Source organism: Monodelphis domestica, chromosome 1 (genome assembly GCF_027887165.1).
Source record: "Monodelphis domestica isolate mMonDom1 chromosome 1, mMonDom1.pri, whole genome shotgun sequence".
Classification (NCBI taxonomy): Eukaryota; Metazoa; Chordata; class Mammalia; order Didelphimorphia; family Didelphidae; genus Monodelphis; species Monodelphis domestica.
Window position 1 is genome coordinate 170,812,591 of NC_077227.1, and position 18,221 is coordinate 170,830,811.

The 18,221-nt window shown below is 35.5% G+C and overlaps 2 protein-coding genes across 14 annotated transcripts in view; one reads left to right on the forward strand and one right to left on the reverse strand.

Annotated features, from left to right (window-relative positions):
- The window catches only part of CCPG1 (cell cycle progression 1), a 79,687-nt gene extending 63,166 nt beyond the window's left edge, over positions 1 to 16,521 (forward strand). For 8 of the 13 annotated variants that reach the window (XM_056809867.1, XM_056809872.1, XM_056809853.1 and 5 more), the window contains 2 exons: positions 981 to 2,518; positions 5,495 to 16,521. In XM_056809867.1, coding sequence (XP_056665845.1) covers positions 981 to 2,518; positions 5,495 to 5,684 — 1,728 coding nt within the window. In that variant the 3' untranslated portion in view covers positions 5,685 to 16,521. Of the gene's footprint in view, positions 1 to 980 lie in introns of all 13 variants that reach the window. The other 5 variants (XM_056809887.1, XM_056809861.1, XM_056809893.1 and 2 more) reach the window with 3 other exon arrangements.
- PIGB (phosphatidylinositol glycan anchor biosynthesis class B) overlaps positions 6,267 to 18,221 on the reverse strand; it is a 30,541-nt gene continuing 18,586 nt past the window's right edge. The window contains exons 9-11 of the mRNA XM_056815662.1: positions 9,584 to 9,788; positions 6,924 to 7,104; positions 6,267 to 6,615 (exon numbers count right to left, since the gene is read on the reverse strand). Of these exons, the coding sequence (XP_056671640.1) occupies positions 6,502 to 6,615; positions 6,924 to 7,104; positions 9,584 to 9,788 (500 nt within the window). The 3' untranslated portion in view covers positions 6,267 to 6,501. The remainder of the gene's footprint in view (positions 6,616 to 6,923; positions 7,105 to 9,583; positions 9,789 to 18,221) is intronic.

Below are 18,221 nucleotides of genomic sequence, written 5' to 3' on the forward strand. Positions count from 1 at the left end.
CTAAAGGAAATTTTCTAGTCTTTTATTGATAGTTTTTATCCCATTTGACTTCTATTTAGTAGTTCTTTAGATACAGACTTTGAAAGTCCTGCAGGTTATATGTATAACTGTCTCCTCAAGTTCTCCTTCAGTTAGGCCTTCTTGTGCACCAAGATAAGGGCTTGGTTCTTCCAAGTTCTCACAACAGATGTTAGATGTCTGTCCATAGCATCTGCCATCCTTGGGAGGCTTTTCTTGGATATGTGTCCAACTTGTTGATGTTTTCCTCAAGCAGGAATACTCTCAAAGGGGAGTTAACTGTCAGCAAGAATTTTGCTTCTAGACTTAGCAATAGTTGCTAATTAGGCAGATAAAATGTTATGCTGTGCCAGTGCTGCTCTGTCAGCATTTGGGAATTTCTTCCTTTTATCATTCAATGTTACAGGAAGCTGGTAGTGGTAGACCAGATCTAGCAGAGGTGACAGCAAGCAAAAAAAGTGTGTGAAACAGACTTTGTTAACATACAGTTAGTTTACATGTTACAACAACAAATAAGCAGGGCTCATTCTGGGCATTTGACCTACCTTTTTTTTTCCCCCATCTGCACTGCTCCCCAACCACAAAATTATAATCAAGTGATGACAATTATTAATTATAAGGTTTTTGTTTTAATATAATACATTAAAAAATTAGGAGTTGAAATATACCTTGCCCTGAGATTTTGTTTAGGTAGGTACTTATGCTAGTTTTGGAACACCTTCTTTAATAATAAATCAATAAATTACTTGTTGATAGTAGTCACTAAAAAAATTATTCATTAGATGTCTCAATTTGTCTTAAAATTTTATGCTTTTTATTGTGTGGCAAATAGAAAATATTTTCTCATATATTAAATGTTTGTGCATACATAGATAATAATGGTTATGAAATTTTTATATTATCATTAAACAGTATTGAAGTCTCTCTTTAAAGACTTTTTTTTTTCTTTTTAAAAATACTAGTCACTGAGAGAAAATCTTGCAACATGTTTGAGGCTTACGGAGGTGGAGAAGATAGCCTTTGAAACGCAGAAAAAAACCCTAGCTACAGAAAACCATCATTTAAGAATGTCTCTGGAGAAGGAAGAAAAAGCGTTGTCCTCCTTACAGGAAGAGTTAAGGAAATTAAGAGAACAGATTCGAAATTTGGAAGATAAAGAAACAAGTACTGAATCGATAGTTTCTGAAAATCAAAAACTTAAACAGCATTTAGAAGAAGAAAAGCAAAAATCTCATAGCTTTCTCAGTCAGAAGGAGACCCTCTTGGCAGAAGCACAGATGCTAAGGAAAGAACTAGAAAAAGAACGACAAACAACCATTGCCTTAAGGGAGGAACTGGATCTTTTAAGCAGTAAGCAGTCATCTGGTGATATAGACTCTCCCAATATACTGACTGAAAATAAGGAAATAGAAACTTTACGAGCAAGACTAACAGAACTGGAATGGAAGCTAAACTTTGAACAACAACGATCTGATTTGTGGGAAAGATTATATGTTGAAGCAAAAGATCAAAGTGGAAGACAAGAAAACAATGAAAAAAATAAAGGTAGCAAGGGAACTAATAAGGCTAGGAAGTCTAAAGATACCTTGTTTGGTTCAGTTAAGGAAACTTTTGATGCCATGAAGAATTCAACAAAAGAATTTGTAAGGCACCATAAAGAAAAAATTAAACAGGCTAAAGAAGCTGTTAAGGAAAACTTGAAAAAATTTTCAGATTCTGTTAAGTCTACCTTCAGCCATTTCAAAGATACCACCAAGACTGTCTTTGATGAAAAGGGGAATAAAAAATTTGGAGATAAAAGAGATGAAGCAACTAAAAAAGCAAAAACTGTTTATCGTGAATATTTGCATCCCCAACCTAGACCACCTTCTAAAAATACACATCATAAAAGTCCCAGCATGGCAAGATCAGGAAGAAAACAAAAGTCAGTTCAGTTTGAAACATTTGAGAACACAAATTCACAGAAATGCAGCACGATTCAAGACTCAGTAAGAAATTACCACTTTTTAAAAAACCCTTCTGATTTTATTGAATGTGGTCATGAGGAAAAGCAACCAGTTCAGTTTGAAACATTTGGTAAAAACACAAACTCCCAGAAATGCTCAACTGACAAAGACTGTGTGAAAAGTTCTCACCGACTAACAAAAGGCTGTTCTGGTGTTTTTGAATGTGCTCATCAGGAATCTGTTAGCCTTTTCAACAGAGTATTAGACCCCGTAAGAATAGATGAATTTAATCAATTAATGCAAAGATATGTGCAGGAAGAAGTAAATGACTTCCATCATTGGGGAGAACTTCAGCAATTCATCAATAAGTTTTTCCATAACAGTGTCTTTATTCATGATCAGATGTTGTTCACTGACTTTGTTAATGATGTTAAAGATTATCTTGAAGACATGAAGGAATATCAAGTAGATAATCATGGAGTGTTTGAGGATTTGGATGACTATATATATAGACATTTCTTTGGTGACACATTTTCCCCTCAGTATGGACCCAGGTTGGTTTCTATAGTACGGTGTGATTGGAATAGTTTTTAAATATTCTGGATAGCTACAGATTATAGGGAAAAATTTTTTTTTTAAAATATTACTGAAAAATTGAAACTAGCAACTATTTTTCTCTACTAGATAGGAAAATTTTCTAGGTATCTCCAGGTTGAATTATGGACACAAAAAATTGTCTTAAATTTTTTTTTCAGAAATGTAGAATCCTAAAATTTTTTTTTCTCCCTTAAAATATAAATGAAATCTTATTAGCATATTTCTTAGTCTTAAAGCCATCCAGAAATTTTTATTTATTTATAAGTGGTGTTTTGACTATAAAAATGTGAATTTTAAAATATAGTTTATGGAAATCTGCCCCTGGTTTTTTAGTCACAGTATATATACACTATAATGCCTCCCATGTCTTTTGTCAACATAGCAACATCTTTCTGTTTTTCTTTTTCACTGATGAAAAAATACATTCTTTACTGAAAACCCTTGATTTTTGATGCATATATTAGAATGACAGCTGAATAAGAGGTTATAGATGTTCAAATTTCTCAATCCAAAAGAAGCTGTCAGACTGATTTTCAGCAGTATCCTGTTTCCATTGTTGTATATTTATAAGTGTTTAATGAGATTTTTTTTTGCCCTATGTGTATTTCATGCAGTATAGCTTCTTTTTGGTAATAATTTTCCCTAAGTAGCCTAATATTTTTTATTTGACTTTGTAATTGATTGAGGGTATTCATGTTTTAGTTATCTTCCCACTAATATTTAAAATGAATTTCAAGGCATGCCTGCTATTCCAACAAAATTACTACTCTCAATTTTCATGTTTCTAATCATTTTCAGTTCAGTGACTACTGTTAAAGGTTATACACATAAAATAAAGCATTGAGACTTGTGTATAAATAAATACAGTAGGCTGGTCATGTCACTATCCCCCAACTCAGGATTAGTTATGTTAATGATGTAAAGGAGTTTTCAGTGAATTTTTAATGGAGAGCTTAAACTTTTAAAGCTGCTTTGAATACTTTAAAAGCATACTTTGCCTTCTTCTAGTCATTATATTAACAGCAAATAGTTATAAACTATGCCTAACACCTTAGGTTACATAAAAACATATAACATATCATAAAGCTTTTAAGGGGAAGAAAACAATGTGCCAGACACTGTGCTGTGTGCTAAAATAAAGTAAGCTCTTTATAATTATTATCTCACTTGATCCTCATAACAGCCTTGCGAAAGCAGGTGCTATTTGTTATCCCCATTTTACAGTTGAGGAAACTGAGACAGGGGTTAAGTGACTCACACAATTAAGTGTGTGAGGCTGGATTTGACTCTGAGCCCAGTAATCTATCTGCTGCACCATCTAGCTCTTAATGCAGTTGGATTGAAAGTAAGTGCTATTATCTTCATTTTATAGTAGAAGAAACTGAGGCAGACAAAGGGTTCAGTTATATTCCTATTAAGTATCTTGAGGCCAGATCTTGCTGACTCCAGGCCCAGTGCTCTATCCACTGTGTCATCCAGCTTTTAATCTAATAGAATAAATTTGACAAATGTATACACAGTTAAAAATTTTTTTAATCAGATTTTTAGTATATGTACTATAGAAATACTCAGATAAGGGAGAAGTTGGTGTGGATCAGATTTTAAGAAAGGCTTTACCGAGGAAGAACTTGAATTTAAAGATAAGTAGGAATTAATGAGTATGAGAGAAAAGACAAATTTGGGGATAGGGGAGCAAGATAAAAATAGTGAGTGAATGTGGTTCATGAAGGTGGGTTAACTTGACTGTTAGATGAAGGTTTGTGATGGGGGTAGTGGGAAAAAAGATGGGTTAGGTATCAGTCAGTGGGGAACACTGGCAAATGACAGCCTTGGACATTTGGATCTTTGTCCATTAAGGAACAGATTCTTAAAGCAGAAACATGTTGAGAGGGTTGTTTTGTGAAAAGATTAATCTAACTGTTGTGAAGGATAGATCACAGTGGGTAGAGGCTCAAAGCAGATAGAGGAGTTTTTAGGCTACTGTGGGAGTAATCCAGGCACAAAATATTCTTCTTGTTAATAAAATTGCATTAAAAAAAAAAAAGAATTAGTAAGGTTTTACTGACTTTTAATGTATCCTTCTTAGATGTTAGTGTTTTAAAAAACTAGTTTGATTTTTTAAAAATATAACCCTTACCTTACATCTTAGAATCAATACTGTGTATTGGTTCTAAGGCAGAAGAGTAGTAAAGGATAGGCAATGGGGGTTAAGTGACTTGCCAAGGGTCATACAGCTAGGAAATGTCTATGGCCATATTTGAATCTAGGACCTCCTGTCTCTAAATCTACTGAGCCACCTAGCTGCCCCCGTTTTTATTTTTTTTTTACATCACTTTAACATTTCAATAAATCCTTTCCCCTTGCTACCCAGTGAGATAGCTCCTTGTAACAAAATATAAAGTGGGGAGGAAGAAACATTTGGACAAAATTTAGACATTGACCTCTAATTTGTCTATAGATGCAATGTCTTGCTCCTATGATTCCTTGCCTCTTTAAGAGGGAGCTACGTTTCTTATCTCTTTTTCTGGACCAACTGTCATTTGTTGAAGACTTTTAAGATTTTCTCCTTTTTTTTTTCATGACATTATTTAACCCAAGAAGACAAAAAAGAATTGGATGGATTTTCTGTTTATTAATTGTTCATATATGCAAAGTTCATGCTGTAGAGATTTTGATGATCTTAGGTAGGGAAGGGACAGGAGTTAAATAATGGTATTAGAAAAACATTCATAAAGAAACTTTTTTGGGGGGTAGTTTTTTTTTTTAAGTTAAAAAAACTTTTAGGAGAAAATTCTTAAGCCACTAATTGACTTTAAATTATCTTTTTTTTCAGAGTTGTTTAAAATTTATTGGAAAAAAAATCTTTATTTTCTTTCCCTAATTTTAAAGGAATTTTTTTCTAACATAGAAAAAAATGTGTTTACTGCTTTCAGTCGCCCTGATAAAAAGCATCGTATGGTTAATATTGAAAACTCCAGGCATCGAAAACAAGAGCAGAAGTACCCTCAGCCACAGCATTATAAGAGGGAAGGTAAATGGCATAAACATGGTCGAAGTAATGGAAGACACACGGCAAATCTTGAAATAGAATTGGGGCAGTTACCTTTTGACCCAAAATATTGAACATGATTAAGTAAATTAGATAACTTTAAGGGAATTGTGGATGTTCTCTACTCTGTTCAGTATTGAAAACTAAGAAACTGAAGTTACTAAGAAGTCAATGTCTTTCATCTCTAAATATCAGTTTGGTGAATTTTACACTGTTATTCAAAAGCATCCGTCAAAGCTTACTAACTTGCATTTTCTTTGTAGTTTAGCTCTGCTGAATTCTTTTTGGCAATGGAAATAAGTTTGGTTGTAGTTTTACTGCTAGGGAAGCCAGGCATGCAATAGGTTTTGTGCATGAAATGGTTTTTTTTTTTTTTCATTTTTAAGGTGAGACAAGCTCTTGTCATATATGACAAAGTAAAATTAACACTGATATTTGTTAACTTTGGTGTTGAGCTGCCTTGGAAAAAATATATTGTGATGGAATTTCATCTCTGTTAATGTTTTATAAACTTTCTTTTTTGTCTTTTCTTTGGGTTCAAGAGCCCACTGACTTGTGAAGAATTTGATGACTCCTTAATGAGCTTGCTTGACTTGTTCATTGGTGAAATTTCTTGCACATCTGAATATTGTGGAAGGAAAAATAAAACTACACCATGGGGAAAAAGGTCTTTATTGACAATGTAGCATTGTTAAGTATGTGATTTTACTATTGTTCTAAGAAAATGTCTGTCACTTGGTAAGTGGTTTATAGAAGTTGTTATTCGCTATTCCATAAAACGTGTCCATTTTGAAAAAAAATCCAGAAGTTTTGATGTCTTCACAAGTAAATACAGTTTCTCCAAGAAAGACATAATGCAGTTTGAAATCTCATCTTTAGATGACTTAATTTTTACTTCCTTTCATAAAGATATATATGGCTTCCAATTCGGCCTTCAGGCAAGTGAGTGTGGAAGATAACAGCAATTCTCTTGTAACCATTTGTGATTAGAAAGGTCTTTATTTCCTATAAATGTAAAATAGGTAGTTTTAAGGAAAAATCACATTTCAACTGAAGATTTTTAAAGAAACTTATTTTAGTTGCTTAAGGACATTGTACATTAAGTACATTTTTTTTCAACAACTTCTAAATTATGACAACCAATTTATTTAATCAGTTTACTTGATTAAAAATGAAACCAGAGGATTTGGATTAAGCCAAGTTAAAGTGACTTGGCTAAGGTATGACAGTACCATTAAATACCATCTGTATGAGGAGGAATTTGAAGTGAACATACCATGGCAGTTTCCCAAAGTTCTCTCATCTTTACTCACCTCTTCTAAAACGCTGAAGATGACTAGGTGGGTGGGCAACAATATATCACTGGAAAACTCTTGATTTAGCCAGCTTAATGGACTGAAGTAAAATTTATCTGCTTCATCAAGATAATTCTCATTTCCATTCAAGTCTGGGGGACACTGAAGAAATCTTATTGGAAGTGGACAGTGTACATGGCTGAGGGGGAAAAAATTACAATTTTTAAAATGTTGAAAAATGTGGAAAATATTGAAATTGCCCCCAAACTAAGCTTGCTTCTTAGCACACATGGCTGATCAAATTGCGGCTCTGTTTAAGGTCCGGGGTGAAAGCCCAGAATGAGTCTTTAGTAGATAGTTTTATTTGTTAATGTAAGCCTAAGTTAGTGGTTTCAAATGACAAGGGTTTTTTAACCCCCACCCCCATTTTCCCATTTCAAGCAAATGTTAGGTTGTATTTAATACAAATTTGATAGCAGAACAACTGTGAATTCTTGAGCATATAAGAAAATTCTCTCAATCATGCAATTTAAAGTGGATTTAACCAGTCTGCATTTCTTAAACGAAAAAAACAAAGTAAAAACTAAATCTCAGTTTCTCATTGAGTTAAGATGCCATAACTAGTGATATAATGCAGAACTAAAATTATACTATTATTTCGCAAGCCATGAAATTTTTTAAACATTGCTTGTAAAGTTCTGTAATACTAAATCACTACTCCTATTAACTTATAATTTAAGAAAATACGCTCATCTCTCCTATAATTGGGCAACAATTCATCTAGCATTTGCAAAGCAACTACTGTTGTATATAAGGAACTGGGAATAAATAATTTTACTACAGATTACTCTTGAAGCTGTGGGAGAGAATTAGATCGCTAAGAGAGCTAAGACAAAGCCTTGGAGGATGCCCATATCTAGAAGGTGGGGGGAAGAGGTTGAATTAGAGAAGACCAAAAGATTAAGAAAGGACAAAAGCAGGCTAAGAAGGAATTAGACTGGGTAAAGAACAGAGTTGGCAATTAAGAAAGTCATCAATAGAGCTGTAAGCAAAGCAAACAGTTTCTATAGAGTGGTGGGGACATAAATGGAGGCAGGATTTGCTCCTTAAACTTTTATGGTGAGAGAAATGTAGTTCAAAGGCAAAGTCAAGGAGAAGTTTTTTTCTTCTGGTTAAAAGGAAACCTGAGCAAGTATGTCAGGAAGGACCCTGTAGAGAGAGAGACTGAAGATGAGAGAGGGAAGGGGCACCAGTAGAGAGGTCTTGACAAGAAGTCACTTCGTTTTCAACCTAAGGAGAAAAGAGAATGAAATGAGAAATTTTGAGGTATTATGGGGAGGACTCATCATGAATGGTCTTGTCTGTTGAGAACTGGGGTAGTGGTGGTAGAGGAGGTAGGTCGAGAAGGTTTGAAATTACTGTTGTGAGAAATATATAACATGGAGAAATTAAAAGATGCTTTGGGATTGCTGTCCAACAATAATGACCAAGTGGGCTTAGACTGCATTAAGTTTAGTGGAGCCAGACACCAAATCATTTAGCCTGTGGGGATGATAATAGTACTCAAGGTTGTTGTGAGGATCATATGAGGTAGTAAATGTATAGATAGTACTTTGGAAATTTAAATACATAAATCTTACTGATAATAATTATTATTTGTGCTTAATAGTGGCCCAATGTTAAGATTAACACAGTAGAAATAGAAAGATGGAAGTTTTGACAAGGGAGCAAACTTTTTGAACATGAAAAACATGACCCTGTTGAAATGGTTGAATCATGGACAGAAATTTGAAGTGGAAAGAAGAAAAATCAGAATAGGGCTGATGAACTGGGAAAAGAGAAACCAAAGAAATGAAAGTCAACATGAGGACAAAGGGCAGGCTCTATAGAGAACTGAGGTCGTTTTGGAGAGATAGAAGGAACAAGAGATTGCAAACTGAGAATTTTGAAGGGAGGCATTTTTTTAAAAGATGAGATCTAAGGTATACTCCAAGGGGTCCTTAAGACTGCAAGGAATGGGAGTTAAGTTAACCAGTTTGTCTAGCTTGAATTTCAGGGATGCTATTATCCTTCACTTTCTGTGGAAACAGAGACACCAAAACCACAGACACTGACCACTATACTGCTCTAAATTTGGGTTACTGAATGATGAGTTCTGGTAGGTCAGGTGGATCGCATCAGTATACCTTACGTGGTTAACTTCTCATACTTCAAAATATCCATACTCCAGTACATCTAATTGGAAAATACCTTCTTAACAGGAAATCTAGCTACAAGGAAAAATAACTTCTCACCAGTAACTTGTAACTGTCTTACCCTCTTAGGAACAGGTACAAAGCTATGTGGACCTATTTTAAAACTTCTTGAATGGATGAACTACTTTAGGTTGGTATTTCATATTTCACATCCCATTGTAGAGCTGTTTATTATCTTTGATTAAATTATATTAAATTTTAGGAAAAAAATTTAAAACAGTTTTAAATTTAAGATCTTAAATGTTATTAAATTTAATTAGAAATGTCTTATTCATCTTAGTGGTCAGTACTAATACATTTGAAGAAATGTTTTAAGTAGATTTTTAAAAAAAATCATCTGATTATCTGTTAATTTGTATCTAGGGATTAAAAAAAAAAAGAAAACATTTTAAAATAGTGCCATTACTGAACGAATTTAGTTACCTGTAATGAGGAGTAGAGTGGCAAGGCATCATTACAAAGATGGAGGCTGAAGAATTATTGTCACAGAGTCCTTGAATATGAGTCATAACATCAAGAGAACCACGTTGATGAATCAAACCAGTGTAGAGTGCTAGAGTCACATTTGATAAAAACAGGAAACTTAGTGCTGGTTTCTTCCAGGTTTTCAAGTGGTTTAAAGAGTGTCCTATAAAGATATACAAAATGAGTCCAAATTACTTGGCAATATTTAAGGTTTTTTTTTTTTATATTGTGACAATAATAATGCTAATTTACTGAGGGTTTCATGGTTGAATATTTTCTAAAGATTTTCTAGGATTCTTGATTATGTCTTTTATCATTTCCTAATACTTTATCCATCTGTTACCATTTAGCTCTAACCTACCTCTTCATTTACCCATTTTTTCACTTCTGCATCAAGCTATGCAGTTGTTTACCTATCTCTGTGTATATTTGTGTGTGTGAACATTATTGTATCCCATAGGCTCAGAAGGGGTGGGAAAAGGTCCTTAGAAATTCTAGTCCAGTCTCCTATGAGTATTGTAACTACTGAATATGTCCCTTGTGGGCACTGAAAACTTTATCGATGTTCAATAAAGATCAATGATCTCTACAATTTGTGTCTGGGATGCATACTATATCCAGATTCTCTATTCAATAGGTAAAGGAGGTCCACTACAGATTCTGGCATGAAGTCCCAATGCTATTCCAGGCAGGAGACTGTAAAACAGCCATTTTTCCATAGCAAAACTACAGATTGCCTCTATTCTGTCTTTTGACACAGTCATCCAGCCTTTAGTGATGGATATCCAGTGCCTCACAAAACAGTCCATTTCCAATTCTGATGGCTTGAATTGTTAAGAAGCTCTTCCTTATATTAAAATGAACCATATTTTAGCGCTTAGTTTACAAGGTTCCTCTCAAATAGAAAAGGAAAGACTTTGCTCCATAGCAGTGGCAACCATTAGTTTTAATTCTGTCAGAGGAAATGAAATCCAAGTTTTGAGATGCTTATGTAATGATCTCTAAATTACTAATATTATTAATAGCCAGATTTGGTGGTGGTGATGGAGGTGGTGGTGGTTTCCACTTGGATTTAAAGTCAGAAATTTGTAATAAAATTAATACCTCAGTGTACCCCAGATGAAGGGACAGCTAGGTGGTACAGTGGATAGAGTGCCCGGCCTTGAGTCAGGAAGGTCTAAGTTCAAATCTAGCCGTAGATACTTACTAGTTGTGTGATCCTGGGCAAATCACTTAATTCTGTTCACCCCTTTTTCTAGAAAATGAGCTGAAGAAGGAAATGGCAAACCACTCCCAAATGGGATCACAAAGAAGTCCCCCCCACCCCCGAAATAAAATTCTTAGTTCTAATTCAATAAACATTTTATAAATACTATGATGATCAAAACACTGTACTAGGTGCTGTGTACAAAGATAAAGTAAGATATAGGCTTTGCCTTCAAGTAGTTTACCCTCGTATCTCATTTTCCAGGCAAGGTTCTTAGAAAGGACATGTCTTTAAGGGATATTAAAGGATTCCCTAATTTTAGCCATCAAACTAGGCTTATCTTGTGCATTGAGATTAGTAGTACAAGGGTTCTTCTTACAAAGTTGAAATTTTGAATATTTAAAAGGAGAGGGAAATAAATATCTCTGGTACTTATCTAATAAACCTTAAATTGTAGAATTAATTATATGCCAGTACTATAATTCTAAGCTGTAATACATACATCATGAACAAGTTATTTTCAGAAGTGGAAAGTCAACTGTATTCCTGCATAGCATTATCTAATCCAATAAAGTATAAGATAACAATCTAGATGACTTTGCAGGAACATTTGCAAAGGAAGTAGGAGAAAGAGAGGGGACATGCTACTAGATGCATTTTACATCCTAGCTGATCAGCTGGGAGAAGTGCAAGTGGAAGGTAAGACAGGTCTGTATCATAAGATCCTCCACTTCAATTCTTACACAAATAATACCTATACAAATAATTACAGATGTATTGGGGATACAAATATAGTTCAATCTATAGGTCACACACTGACCTTGTACAGGGATTTTTAACCTTTTTTGTGTCATGGATCCATCTGGCAGTCTGGTGAAGCTTATGGATTCTTTCTCAATGTTTTTAATTGTATAAAATAAAATGCATAGAATTAGAAAACTATTAAAAGTGTAATTTTTTTATCATCCATTTTCACAGGGACCCCCCCCCCCAAACTAAAATTTGATCCATAGATTCTAGGTTAAGAACCTTTATTAAGATTCTCTTCCATGAAACAGATGTGTGGAGGAGAGAATTTGAAAAGCTTGCAACAAGGTTGAATAAAAAAGGAGTTGGAATTGGCTATTAAATGTAATGACAGCATGAGGATTCTGGATATGTGTGCTAAGGAGACAAGGAATGAAAGCTGGGAAGAACTCTGCCAGTCTTTGTAATTTTGTCCTGGTAGCAACTGATATGCCACTGAAAATCACTTGTTTTTGGCAGAGTTGGGATGTCGGGATTCACTTAGAAAGCAGTAAACCTCAGCTAATTTTGATTTCAGCTTAAATCATCTCTGGCAAGCAAGGCTCTCTAGTCTTCATTCCAGCCTCTCAAATTGCTTAAATAAAACTAATGCTAATAAAACTAGTGCTAATTTTTTGCAAGGCACAACAAAGTTCTACCACCACTTTTGAAAAGCAAGAATGTTAAGAATATATATGTACCAACTGCTAGCTTCTGACTGTCACAGAAGTAGGAGGATACTCTTAGGTGATCTTCATATACTTTAGACTCCCTGCATCTCTTCCCTTTCCTCCATTATTTGAGAAGACTAACATATTAAATACCAAGGGTTTCCTATATTTATATAGGTATATTGGTATGGACCTGTGACTTCATTGGCATAGGGAATTTCTTGGTACAATTTTATCAGCAAATATCAAGTCATCTGTCACTAAATCCTAGTTGCCTGCAAGTCTAAAAAGGCAGGGCTTGAAGCTGGATCATTAGGCCCCAAGGCTGGTCCTTGATTCATTAAATGAAACTACTTTCTTTCTTTGTATGTTTGGTCCTAATTAATATCCTGGCATTGGTTTTGAAGGATTAGCATTGGTTCAAACTTGGTGGCATTAGTATTTATTTGTGACTCATTTCTGCTCTGGAGTTCCCAGTAAAAAACCACCAAAATCAAAGTAGAGATCTCAAGTTCCTTAATAGGTGATTTCCAAGTAGTACAATAGGGTCTTTCTTAGTCCCATTTCTATTTGATCTCAATTTAAAAAAATAGGATTATATGGCCCAGAATCTTTTCCTTCTGATTAGATTTTACAAAATGTTTTATGCACACACACACACCCAAAATGGTCTTACTATTTTAATCCATGTAAGTCTTGAAAGCTCCTGTCAAAGTTTCTAAGAAGAAATTTAAGAGATTTCATGGAAGAAAACTGGCAAAATTTGAAACCTTGAAGCTAAACAAAAGCATCAGGCACAAATTAGGAGTTGTGTTTAAATGTTAAGCAAAAAGTTGAATCTCATTTCTAAATGGATTGTGTCTTACTAAGGACAGTGACTTTGGAGAACATGATAGTAGCCTAGGCAGAGGAGAAGTCATCACAGATCACTATGCAGAATACAGATTTAGCCATTAGATGCAGAATTTGAGGGCTGGAAGGACCTAGTCTAATTTTACAAATGAAAAACTGACCCAGAGAAGTGGCTTGCCTAAAATTACAAGGCTATTGTCAGTTCAGTAAAAGATGGAATAGAAAGGAGAAGCAGATCATCAGGGCTATTACAGAGAACCATACAATAAGGGTCTGAGAGGGAAATCTAATGAACAAAGAGGAAGGGGCAGGTGTCATAATGTAGAAGTAAAACAAGTCTTTGGCAGTTACCAGATATGGGAAGAATCAGGGAGGAATGATTCCAAAGTTTTGAATCCAGATGACTGAAAAGAAAGTAATATCTGAAGCAAAAAATTGAAGTAGGAGAAAGTTTGAGTAGAAATATAATGAATAAAGTTTTAGACATGATGAATGAGATGTCAGCAGTATACTCCAGCCAGAGATACATTAAACTGTAAGTTTGGGGTGAGTTCTGAAGAGAAACTGGAACTAGATTTGGGAATTATCTGCATATGGGGGATAAACGGAAGTACTGAGTGGGAGTAGATATGATTGCCATGACTGCAGCAGAATAAGAGTAATAGTAATGCAGAAGGGGGAAATACTCTAAAAGATTTAGGAGCTAAATGAATTTGTGGGGCAAAGGGGGAGGAGTCAAAGATGTCACAAAGTTTTCAAGCCTAAGTGACAAGGAAGATATGATGGTACTATTCTAAAAATTAAGAAAATCAAGGAGAAATGGGTCAGGAGTTAAGATGATTTTAGGTAAAGACATTGAGAAGTCTAGGAAATGTGCTTTTGGACTTCAGGAAGACCTAGAGAGAAATGATGGAAGAGATAGGTACATAGAGAAGACAGTTTAGTCCCTGGAGTTGAATGAGATTACCAAGGAACAGATACAGAGAAAAGAACTGAAGAAAAAAATGCCTCAAAATTGGAAAGGACCTCAAGAATATATGTTTGGTGTGAGGGGAAAAAAAAAGGCAGTGCTAGGAGACAGAAGGAATGGCTAGAGATAGAATCAGGAGAGTGAAATCTTAAGAAAGCTGGAAGAGGTCACAATTTCTAGATGAGGACAGGGAAATCGCCAGTTTCAAATGCTGCTGGAAGGTCCAGGCGACTAAGGGTTTGGTAAATGGATCAATGGGTTCCTTTGAGAGCAGTTTTAATGCTGTGGTGAGGTCAGGTGCCACAGTGCAAGGCACTTACAGATGAGTGGGTATTGAGTTGGAAGTGGCAAGTGTAGACTACTTTTCAAAAGATATGGACAGCTTTGAGGCAAAAGAGCCTAGGAAAGATGGTTTTGTTTTAAAGGAGAGGAGATGGGACAGCTGGGTGCTTCAGTGAATTGAGAGCTAGGCCCAGAGATGGGAGGTCCTGGGTTCAAATGTGGCCTCAGAAACTTACCCTGGGCAAGGCAGTTAACCCCAATTGCCTAGCCCTTACCCTTACCACTCTTCTGCCTTAGAACCAATGCACAGTATTCATTCTAAGATGGAAAGTAAGGGTTTAAAAAAAAAAAGAGAGGAGAAATGAATCTATTTGTTATTGATAGAACAGGTATAAGGCAGAATGAAGGTGAAGGCAAAGATGGATGATGTAAGAGATGAATGATTATTCATGAAGCAAGATCCTGAAAGGTGATATGATTAAAGAATGAAGAGAGTAGCTTTAGAAAACTCTAGAGAAAGATGAGTGAAGAAATGTTCAAAATCTAATAGCTCACACTTGTATAATGCTTTATGCTTTACAGAATACTTTGCTTCCAACTGTTCTGAGAAATAAGCAATACAAAATTATCCCTGTTTTGCAAATGAAGAAACTGGCTCAGAAAGAATAAGTTACTCTTGCTCATGTTCAGAACTGTGATTCAAATCTCTTCCAAGCGCTAACATTCTATGATTTTGCTTCTCTTAAGTGTGAGCCATGTCCTCTAGAGAGATATCGTCCTAAAGGGATGTATGTTTCTCAGGAACCCCTTTGGGCTGTATTACAGGGTTTGGATGGCGGTGAGGGTTCCGTCTCATAGGAGCAAAGTTTTACCTCTTCACCATCAGTCACCATCCCAAGTGACTGAAGTGTCTGGCAATAACAAATATTATGGTAGTAGGGTAGTGATAATTGTTACCTGTTCAGACCTTATTGAAAATTCTTGCAAAGCAGAGCCCAAAATCTTTGGGACACAGCGGTATGAGCCTATAGCATACTGATTGAAAAAAAAAAAGACATCCTAAAAAATACATTTCATAAAAAAAAAAATTACATACCTATATATATTTATAAAACACTTTAATTTTTTATTTTTCTGTCAACTATACTGTGGACAGAATTTAGAACTCCCATCAGCTAGATCTAGTCTTTATGCATCTACAATGGAATTAAATCCAAACAGTTCCACAAATAGTTACTAGGACCATAAATGCAAGGCACTGAGCTGCTGTGCAAGTTGCTAGTTTTACAAAGATAGACACAACGTAATCCTTTCTCTTAAACTTACAGTCTAGTGAGGGCAGTCATGTGCACAGATAGGTGTATACAAAGGGCACTATGATAAATGAAAAAGGAAGATCTAAAGTCTTATGAAGAATTTGAAGAAGCAATCAAATGTTCAGCTGATGATGTGAGAATCACCTTTCAAAATCGTGCTGTTGCCAACTTCAGAACTAAAGACTGGACTTAAATCTGCTAAAGTTGATTCCATTATTAAGAAGTAATTTCAAAATGAGGCACTCCTGATTAGAAACAATGTAGATACAAAGTTCTGTAGGTGCTTCTGGATAATTAGAACTTTTACTACATAGTTAATCTTACCTTTTTTTTTTAAACTTAGGTAAACCTTTATAACCATCTGTTTACAGAACATGACTACTACCATTATCAAAAGGAAGATATCATTGGTCTCCTCTCCCTGTCTCCTCTAAACCTATATTTTGCCAAAGTTCCTGACATGCAGGATCTTTCCATATTATTTCTTATTCTTGTATATTTAGCTAAACCAGAAGTTTCTTGGAATTTTGACATAATTAACATAGGAAAAGGTAAGATATGCAACTAAACTTTCAAAACCTCCTGTTTTGTCCTGGCTGCTTCAGACTCTAAGCCAAATTACTTTATGTAATACACTTAAATCAACATGATTTATTGGGTAAATGGATCTTTTCATGAAATTACCTCTGAAATGTCATATATTTTCATGCTTAGAAACTTGTTCTAATGCTATAACTTATTCTGAAGATCATGCATGCTGTAAGCCTTAGAATGGATTTTGGCTGAAAACAATAAAATTTTCACCAGATATAGATGTGAGTTTGTGTTTATATTAAATATACCTAAGCCAAAATAGCCTTGACTAAATTTGAAGAACCTAAGAAACTGAAGCATGAACACACACTCTGAACTAATTCTCTCTTTTTATCTCTAGCATGAGCTAAGCTTTATATGATCCTAAGGCCTAAGAGTTTTAAGTGATCCCCAAGTCATTATCTACATTCTGATAGTGCCATCCCAGGCATTTGCAAAATAGACTACTTATCTCAAAACAGGCACTTTTCCATAGAAGGGCCTAGCATATGGGTATCCTTTCTTCCTGCACCCATTCCTCTTCCTATATACACCTTTCTGCCACACTTGTTAGCAAGCAGCTCTGAAAAAAAAAAATACCTGGTTGGGGAATATTCCACACCTATCTAAATTGCACTTGAATATTCCAAAATTACTACACGTCCTCATGGACAGACTATATTTTTTTCTTGAGCAAAACAGATGTTAGGGAATAACTGAACAGGTGTCTTAAAAGCATGGGTGACTTAAGGAAAGAATGGAAAAGCTATAATTCTTAGATAAAGGTTGGATCTGTTTTTCCATCTGTCTTCTCATTCCTGACTAGTCAAAGTTCAGACTCTATGCCAGTGAGCTTTGCTGCCTGGTAGGTTTCAACAAAATAGCTCTGTGCACTTATTGCACTCTCATGTCTGACTTTCATTTATTGACACATATCCTAATGGTTCATTCAAACTTGACAAGTGAAGGAATGGAATTCACAAGGAGGAAGCCGTGAGAGCAAAAGAACTTTGTAAAAGGCCAAAGGTCTTTAGAATCCTGAGGGGGGTGCAGTTGGGGGAAGCCCAATGGACAATCAAGGAGTCTGTTCTTGGTTTCTATTGGAACAGGAGTCACCAGAGAGGATTTTCTGGAAGAACAGACATTCCCTAGCCATTTTCCCAATACCTCAGTGAACCCAGCAGCCTGCCCATCTTGCTTTTAACTTAAGGGGGATCTGTGTGAAGTAATCAGCAGCCAGCTTCTCAAGGGGTTTTACTTGGAGAGGAGCTGGGACCACTTCAGACTGGTCTCTCTTGTGTGCCTGCTTACCTAGAGACTATCACCATATAGCTTAGAAGAGCAGAAGCAGTTCTATCTTTAGGCAGAGACAAACCCTGGCTTTAGTCAGGCCTTGAAAGGGTAGAACTGATTGATTTTCATTCTAGTTAGGGACCCCTCATCCCTCTTTCCCAATCTTTCCTTGTTATTCACTATTAAACCATATTTCAACTAAAGAACAAATGCAGTCAGATCAGTTATCAAGAGGGTGAAGGAGGACTAGTAGGAGAAGGGTTATTTGGAGGGAGATCTCTATTAGATCTCAGGTTAAGCCAAATCTTGGGTTGAAGGCCATTGAGCTTCCACCGAGGAGGGTTAGTTTCGCAAAATCCCTAACCAACATTTCTCTACTCCTGTGGTGTTCTCTAACCTGGTACAGACCTCTGCATTCCCCCCATCAGGGACAGAGGGCAGCCATCGGCTCTCTATCTGGATGGGGGGGATATCCTTGAGGGTCAGCTCACCAATTCATTCTGACTAACCATTATATCAGCCTTCCAGGGGTTTCCCACTTTCCCCTTTAACAGAAGTTAGGTTTAGAGTTATCTACAGTAGGATAAGGTCAGTCTGACTATTTACAAAAAGACCACCACGTCAACAAATTTCTATATGGGTCCTA